Genomic DNA, 8,928 nt, shown 5'->3' with positions numbered 1-8,928 from the left:
AGCAAGTTATAGTGCAGCTTGATGCAACTCAAGGCTGCGTTGCAGTGCTACAGAGGCAGACAGTGACCGGAAGGATGACTTATTCGAGTCTGGGGAAGTTTCACCTCACGGCATAGATCCCGCACCCAGACATCATGCAGTACTCTGCCAGAGGTGGCATTCTGACACCTGCCCTGCCCTTCAGCTGTTTAGGATCATGCTTTGGGTTAATTTGTTGGCTTGGGTTTGGAGGGGAACAAGAGAGTGGCTTACAGCTGGTTCCTCTCTTCTGCGATGATGCTTCCTCTGCTATAGCTTACTACCCACACTATGTATGATTGTTTACCACTGATATGATGTACCTTCTCTTCAGAACAACTGTGCACTATCCTTGGAAAGCAGGCATAGCTGGCAGCAGGTGAAAAGTTGTCTCTGTTTAAATTGCTGGCATAGATCTCCCAGATCACTTAGCCCAGGATTTTACCCAAGAACATTGGGATCGAGATCCGTGTTATTTAGTTGGCAGGACAGAGTCTGGGTGGTGGGTTTCACTGAGGTCGTTTAATAACCCTGGTACTGTAGCTTTTTTGACCAGCCTTGAAATGGTTAGCGAGGACATTTGGTTCTGTGCTTCGCTGTAGATGCTGCCTGACCTCTTGATTCCAGGCCTAGCAGCCAAATAAGTTCAAACAAACTCATTCAAATGCTGAAGTGCTTATTCAGGCAAAATTCACTGTTTGTTTTCCTTAGGTAATGATTAAATGAAAACTGAATCAGGACTTCTGGTATTGGCCCCTTAGATGCTGGAAGACAACACTTTGGAGACAACTAATGGAAGATCAATGCCTAGGAATTCAATACACTATTTTTTTAATTTTTATTTGTTTTATTATATATTATCTACAAGCACAAGCTTTCATATTTTTAATGTAAAAATGCATACAGATCATTATATATATAAAAATCAATGAGCCTTGTAGCAAACTGCCAGGTGCAACTGTCCCCAGGTTTGGGGACAGCTTGTCTGGATCCAGGTGCAAACCCAGTGGCTGATCCTCACTTCCATCATGGTTGCACCGAACTCCCAGATACAAAGATTCTCAAAGTTCTAGGGAAGTCTTGGTTCCTGATCCAGGTCTTGCAGCATGGGCATGACTAACTCTTCATCAATTGAAGATAAATACTTAAAAGCTTCATAAATGACAATCAACTTGTTGCAGGTAACAAGTATGCATTTCACCTTTCCTCTCCCCCTTTTTTTATCATCCTTCCCATCTTCTCTCCGCAGAAATAACAGGCAGAGGGGAGGAATTTAAAGTTAGTGTCATATATATACATTTCAATAGCAGCAGTAGAAGCAGAATTTAAACTTTTGATGTCTGCTGCAGAAAGGCTATGGAATGGGGTTCATGTTGCATTTTAGCTCAATTTGCACATTGTAGGAATATGCCACCTTTATAGCATAGCCAATAATATGTTGCAACACGGTGAGCAACGTAAATCAGATTGCATTTAATGTTATGTAATATGTATCAACAGATTATAATATACTATAACTGGCTTGACAAGCAGCTCATTACACCAACGAGAAAATTAATGAGCAATTAAGTAAATTTGCATTTCTGTGGGAGGAAAGGTCACAAAATAGCATTTTTGACTGAGTGTTTATCATGCTCGACAGTTTCCAAATTCAGTCTTTGCAAAGTAACATTACTATTTTTATTAGCGTTTCTTTATATAACAAGTCATGATTACACAGTGGAACATTTACTTTCACTAGGATTTTATAATTTCTCTATACAGATACTATAAAAGAAGATATAATCTGCTGAGATCCTTTTGAAAAGTATTAGGGCCATAACTTAGCCTCTCCTTCCTTTGAACTCTCCTGATATGAATACGATTAATTTATTTTCTCTTGTCCTTCGTATATTACCTTTCTGTATTTCAAATGCAGCTCAACTCTGAACCCCAAGAAAGGTTTTCAGAGAAAAGAACTGTTGAAGTTGTTTTAAAAAGGGATAAATCAATTGCTTTGCATACCGACATAAAAACTTCCCTCTCAGCTATGTTGCCATGGGATTGCAGGTAAGGGTTCTGTTTACTTCAGATACATGCAATGACAGTGGTTTGAAAGATAACGGGATGAATTAGTGCCTCGACTTGCAAATGCTCACTGTGGCTCCTACTGTTGTAGCATACACATTTGCACATTCAGGCCTCCAGCTAATGACTACGGGTGTGTGAACGGGCACTAGCCCTTTCTTTCACACTCGTATTGATGCTGCGTTACTAATAGGACTAAAAATGGTAAAACCTGTATTTTATTTTATTTTTAACAGAAGTTAGATATGACAAATCGTTCGGGAACAGATGTGCCATGAAGACAGTGGTATCACCTGTTGAAAGAACCACCTGCCCAGAAGCACATGGTAGAATTTCCATTGCAGTGTGCCTAGCTGATGTATGGCAACATACCTGAATATGAGGACTAAAATATAGACATTGATTCCAGAAGAGTGAAATGTTTTCACTATCTAGAATAGGGAAAAGAGAAAATAAACAACAGCACAAATAAAATATACATCAGAATTTGATGTTCTTTGATGCTGGTTGGGTAAAAGAGAATGCTTTAAAGAAATTTATTTTTATAAAGTATCTTTAAGCCAATCCTTTTGATAAAAGTCCTGACTTGGGACTTTTATCTGTCACAGGGATATACAGGCTTGATTCTCCAGCCTGCTCCACCACATACATGGTTACCTATAACTGTATAAAGTGCTATCCAACCAGATATCCTCACCCTCCTGCATCTGCAGCAATTTGCATTTGATAATCTTTCGGTGTTACTTCCTCACAGAAGTGAATAACCATATGAGGTACAAAGCAGTGGAGAATCAAGTTGTAAGCACTTTGCTACAAGGGGGCTGTTCCTAAAAGAATACTGCAAATATTCCCAATTGTTATCCCAACCTTTGGCTGCAGTTCTATGTGATGACAGTCTGAGCTGCACACCACACTGCCTGAAAGGATGCTACACAATTGGTGGGAGACCAGCACAATGTGAATGAAAATCTTCCAGTTTGTTGCATCTTTTAACACAGTTACAAACCAAGTAGACAGGAGGCAAAACTTGACAGCTGGCTTAAATGAGATGTCTGAGGGAGGAGAGAGAGGATTAAAAACTGGACACCTTTTATCCCAGGCACCAAAATCTGATAAAGCACTTTCACTTCAATTTGCCAGATAAGTCATAAAAAATGTGCTGGTTTAAACCACAGAGTGCTTCAAGCAATCTGGAAGTTTAAACAGCTGGAAATTATGGCCTTTTGATATGGCAGTGGTGATTCACATCTGATTTACATTTGGGCTTACTTTGAATACTTGCCTTCCCATGGATTCAGTTCTTCTTCAGTTATAAGATAGAGTAAGAGGAACAACTTGAATTGAAATAAGACCAAAGCAAAAATGTAAAAAAAAGCTAAAAACTACCCATAACTAAATCAATAGTAGTGTGATTATTTTTTTGGTTTTATTTCCCAACTCATACACCCCCATTTCCCCAAGTACAGTACTGCAGTTTGAGGGGGAAATGCTAAAATGCGACTGGACTAGCTGATTATTTCTTGATGAATTCCACAGTTTCAGAGGATCTGGATAAGCAGCTGAACTTCAGCTCTTTCAAAATGTGTATCTTGTTGGCTAAACACTCCATGAAATAGACCTTTCCTGCATTTTTTGCGTACCTTGCTAAGAACATCAGTACTCATAGATTTGGAAAAAATAACAAGGAAGGACAGTTTGGAATAAAAGCACACAATGTGCCAATTGAGAGCTGGTGAAAGGTGACAGAGGAACTTTCCAATACAATGCAGCAGCCTCTACACGTATTCAGTCCTTGAGAACACTGGTTGTAATGGTTGTTGATGGACTGAGGGCTGAATCTTGCTCTCCAATGGCTTCTGAGCAACTGGCTGGCTGGAAATCATGTTCAGGCACTACTGACTTGCAGGGGACTGGAGCCAGCCTTGTAGAAGCAGAAGATGCTCTGTCAGTGCCAATCCCCACAATCATCTAGTCCTTTGGAGTTTGCTTTTTTTCCCTTTGCTTCCTCCCCTCCCCTGCCCTATGTTAGCCAGAAGCAGTGTGGCTAAATACGTTCTGAAATAGGAAAAAAGTCTGACCCTGTGTTACTCAAAAAGTGGTGGTGTTTGTCTTTTTTATTTTTTTAATTGCAAAGCTTTGACCATTTTTAGTTAAGTGTGCTCTGCCTGCCTCATCCCTACTCCAAGCTAATATGCTATAAAATGCTTCTCTGGCTTAGTTCCACTCTTTTTAGCTGCTGATTTTGGTAAGCATCTTATTAATTGCCTGCTTGACATGGGTGGTGGAGCTTCGTCTCCGAGTCTTGCCCTGGACCATCTTTCGACGCCGTACCTCACGACAGAGCTCATAGAAGGCCTCCATAATGTTGCCTTCTCCTGTGCAAGCAGAGCACTCGTAAAAAGCACATGCCAGTTCTGTGGCCAGCTTTTCACCTTCCTCTGTGCTGACCTGCCTGGAGTGATCCAAGTCTGCTTTGTTCCCCACTAGGATCAGGGTGACATTTTTGGGTTTTTTAACTTCATCCAACAAGTTCTTAAGTGGCAGCACTTCTTCAAAGCTGCCTCTGTCCGTGATGTCGTAAACCAGAACAAAGCCTTCACCCCATCGCACGTGTCCTTCTTTCTGTATAGCATCCTCCTGCTTTGAAAAGACAGACACCAGGCTTAGGAATCTGATTTATGAATAAGACACCAGGCCTTCAGATAGATGTTGATCCTACAAAGCCATGTACATCTGCTTTATTTTATGCTTTATGCACATCACTTTTTTTATCATGTAGCATAGGTGATCTACTCTACCAAGGTGCCATGGACTACCTGTGGACAGGCTGGTAGCAGGCAATTAGAATAGGTCTCTGTTGAATGATACCCAGCACGTGAGCTGCACAGGACTGTGCAGCATGAGCACCTGCCATGTTTTGAAAGGAAGGGAGACCTGACTATGACAGAAGTTCTCTTCGTTTTGGTGGGAATCATGGACTGGGGTTTTCAAGCCTCATAACTTGACTGTAGAAATAGACTGTGACTTTGTGAATAAAAATATGTTGTTGGGTTGGCCCTTAATCAAGGAATGAGAAAAAAATAATTTTAATCCCAGAGTAAACCTTGCTTTGTTTGTTCTTCCAATGTTTGAAAACTTTAAGCAGGATTCCTTGCAGAAGGATCTGAATCCAACATGCTGGGTCGAGAAGCAAGCTGATGGTGATGGAGGAGCAGGGGCTTTGCTCAGAAGCAAATCTCCTTCCCTAGAAGTGGAGCACACCTGCCATACACCGCACTGCTGTCACCACCGCACTCCCCTTCCCTGCTGTCTATTTGAGCCAAGGTATTGGATAATAGTACAAGTACCCACGCACCTGACCAGCTGTATCTAGTATCTCCATGGAAACCACTTCATCATCAATGGTAGCTTGGTGACGATATGTAGACTCTAGAATAAGAACATATTTTGTGAAACATATTAAAAGAAAGTAAGGTGGTTTTTTTGTATCTTCCTTACAGCTACGCCAGCATAAGACCTGAGATATGATGTACGGCTTCACTAAACTTTATTTGTTGGAGCTCTTCCAGCCATTCTGGAACACACTCAAGGCCTCCATTCTACAATGGTGACTCTTCTAGATCTCCCCATATGGCACAACTCTTTCTTTCCCATGTGTTATTGCTGCAAAGGGCTGTGCCTGTGGACACTGCACCCTGCCGAACAAAAGGACCGAGCTTCCTGCAACAAAAAGCTCTGCAAGGCTGCAGCCTGTTTTCCATGTTTGCTCATAGGGAAGGCTGCCACCTGGAAAGCACAAATAATACTACCCTCAAAGCATCCAGCTCAACAGCCGGTCATTGTGTAGCCTGAAGTCTCACAAGATCAAAACCGGTATGGTTGCAGATCAGGCAACCTAACCACTAAGCTCAGGCCTTATACTATGATAAAATTACAGAACAGTTAGCTATTTTAGGAATGCCTCTTTGAAACATACTGAAATCATCACATTCCCCTCTCCTAGCAAGGTCTCAAGCAGTGATTTCCCTGTGTATGATTTATAAGGATAATGAGTGGGCATTAAGCATTCACACTATGCTATAGGAATAAAAAGGGACCTATTTACTGTGCCCTAGGTTTTAGAACCAGGCAACTAATCAAAAAACTAATGACAAAAGGGCTTGGTTTATCTTAATGAGCTGCTAAGTTAAATTTGATAGTGTTTGACCCAAAACTTGGAAAATTATCTGTGCTAACATTCAGATTTATTACTGTTGCTAGCTCACAGATGTCCTATATCAAAAGACAAATGCATATGCTGTAAAACTGCAGCCAGGGACTATGAATGCTTTTCTGCTTTGCATTGTCAGAGACGCAATTCTTTTATTTGGTGCAAATCTCCTCAATAGGATGAAGGATATCCTTAAGGAAACATATTTCTTTAATTTGAACTTGTGAAAGGGCTCATGTTTGGTGAATGCCTTTTTTCCGTATGTACTTAAGAATGTCACCTTCATAATCATGAGTGTTTTGATGCTGTCGCTGCTACACACACTCTTCCCAAACCAAAAATGTCACTTCTCTCCTGTGCCACCTTAATTGCTTTAAGTAGCACAGCTGCCTCTAATAGGGACAAATGGTCAACGTAATTAGGCAGATGGCAAGCAATTTTGCTGTAGGGTTTCAGGCAATGAAGGCTAGTTTTTTTTAAAAAAAGCTGTAAATACCCCTTCTGTTTAGTATTGCAAGGCTGCAGAAGGAGTTGGAGTCCTACTGTTGTGATTCTGAGGCTATACCTACACAGCAAAGTAAGATATACTAAGTCTGTCAGCGGTATGTCTCTGCCCCATTTGTGCACCCTGCTAGCTGCAGCGATTCCCCCGGGGAAATGCAGAAAAGCTAGGAGCTCTAGTTAGGTGTGGAAGCTGCAGCGATGCACCTTCAACAAGTTATTTCAGCAGCTAAAATATTCAGTGCTAGGCTGGGACTCCATGTGCAGCGCTCCATGTCCAAGGTCATTTAGGAAATTATGCTTTGTTTCTTTGGGGGAGAGTGCTGTGAAGAAGAGATGGCTCACCGAGTAAGGTGATGTTAGGTCATTACTTGTATAGGCCTTCCAGTGCTTAAATGTCTTCAACCATTTGACCCTGCTTGACAAGTAGATGTTGCGAACTAGTCCATACAACTTGAGAAAGTGCTCATCCAACCACGCTTGCGGCGTATCTGTGAAATGTCCTTCTTAGGAGGCAGAGTGTGGTAGGTCATGTGGCTCTTCCTCGTGAAATGGGACAATAAATCTCAAGTAGACTTGTGCTCGCCAGAGAAAAGTGGCATGATTCTTAAATGATACTTGAGTTCTCAAAATAGGACTCTGGCAGCACTTTATGGTGCAATCTTAACTCACTTTGGCTGCTCACGTTGGGATGGAATTTGATCCTGGATGAGTAGGACTGGTTTGGGTCAGATTAGTGTAAATAAATCTTAGTAAATGTGTGTTTGTTCCTGTGCTTTGGAATGTGTGGTAGCTGGGTGAATTTTAATGAGGAGTGTAAAACAGCTGGATGTTTAAAGCATTTTTTTGATGTAATCACAGACATAGCTTTTTTCAAAGGAACAGAAACATCTGAAGAATCTGGCTGTCTTGTAAGTTACGAGCCCTGAAGTTGTGATTTCCAGTCTGTTCATATTGATTCCATGGTACTTCACAAACATATTGCCTTGCTTTGGGATTTATTAATATAATTTTCTCAGTTGTATTTTTTTTTCTTTAGACCTACAGCTAGAGAGAAATTAGATGACTTGAGATACCTGCTGGATCCCTAACTGGAACCATTGACAGTGCATGTGTCTGTGTCTCTGCTAAGCACCCTCGACTCCTATTAGAGTTGATGAATTAAAATAGGTGCTGGATATAGCTTGTCTGATCTCTCTTCTCAGATAAATCACGCCTCAAAAGCACTTAGAAGTCTAAAATTCATCAGATGAATCCAGGCTGTAAATGTCTTCTGTTTGCATCATCACGGTAAAGTAGAAAGAGCAAAGTGTAACACTGTACCAGTGGCTCCCAAGATGACTACAGGCAACTTTCTAAGATTCAGATTGTCATTTGCACCAGGTGATGCCTATATGTTATATCTATAGCGATATGGCTAAAACCTCAGCTAGAAATGAAACTGCAGAGCTGTGTTTTGCTCTTAGTAGACTCAGTGTCAAAGCTACTAGCCTCAATGCTGCTGCTGACTGAGCTGTGCTGTGCCTTACGCTGCTAGCGCTGTGGAGAGAGCTGTATTTGGTGTTTGATTATAAGTAAATCTGACCCGTTCGTGTTGGTTTGGGGGTGTGCCGTGCTTCTAGTCATATTCCAAATAACAAGATCAAAGGTGCTGATGGTTGCGGCTTTGAAAGGTGATGCCAGATTTCAGGGTCCCGCTTGGATATAAAGCTGCCATCCCCCAGGACTCCTGCTGTGCAAAGTACTTTTGGTTCTCACCATCCTATCGTTTGAAAAAATGTAGTTTATTCCAGAAACACTTAGAGCTGTCAAAAGGCCTGAGAAAAATTTTGGAAAGTGGTGGCAGTGGGTTTGGTTTTAAGTGTATAATATATTGCCACAATAATTCATTAATAGGAACTGGATAAAATTTTTAAATTACCATAGCTGCTGAATAATTGTGGAAATAATGATTGGAGATGGGAATTAAAGATCTCCCCTGGGGCTCTCTGTGTTGATAAGTGTATTACAAATCTCCCTATTCTTCTGAGCAATATGATTTTAAAAAATGTAGGGAAAAAAATACTAAAATAGAGAAAACTTTGAAGCCTGTGATCCATAGACTGTCCATAGATATGATATTCAGTCACAGG

At 41.1% G+C, this 8,928-nt stretch overlaps 1 protein-coding gene across 3 annotated transcripts in view; it reads right to left on the bottom strand.

The window, feature by feature from the left end:
* Positions 1 to 853: 853 nt before the first annotated feature.
* The window catches only part of RERG (RAS like estrogen regulated growth inhibitor), a 109,556-nt gene continuing 101,481 nt past the window's right edge, over positions 854 to 8,928 (bottom strand). For 2 of the 3 annotated variants that reach the window (XM_040596732.1, XM_040596733.1), the window contains exons 4-5: positions 5,441 to 5,514; positions 854 to 4,725 (exon numbers count right to left, since the gene is read on the bottom strand). In XM_040596732.1, the coding sequence (XP_040452666.1) occupies positions 4,315 to 4,725; positions 5,441 to 5,514 (485 nt within the window). In that variant the 3' untranslated portion in view covers positions 854 to 4,314. The remainder of the gene's footprint in view (positions 4,726 to 5,440; positions 5,515 to 8,928) is intronic. The other variant, XM_040596734.1, reaches the window with a different exon arrangement.

The sequence above is a fragment of the Falco naumanni genome, chromosome 5 (assembly GCF_017639655.2).
Source record: "Falco naumanni isolate bFalNau1 chromosome 5, bFalNau1.pat, whole genome shotgun sequence".
Lineage (NCBI taxonomy): Eukaryota > Metazoa > Chordata > Aves > Falconiformes > Falconidae > Falco > Falco naumanni.
The sequence above is the reverse complement of the archived record's forward strand: the minus strand, read 5'-3'. Positions and strand labels throughout refer to the sequence as shown.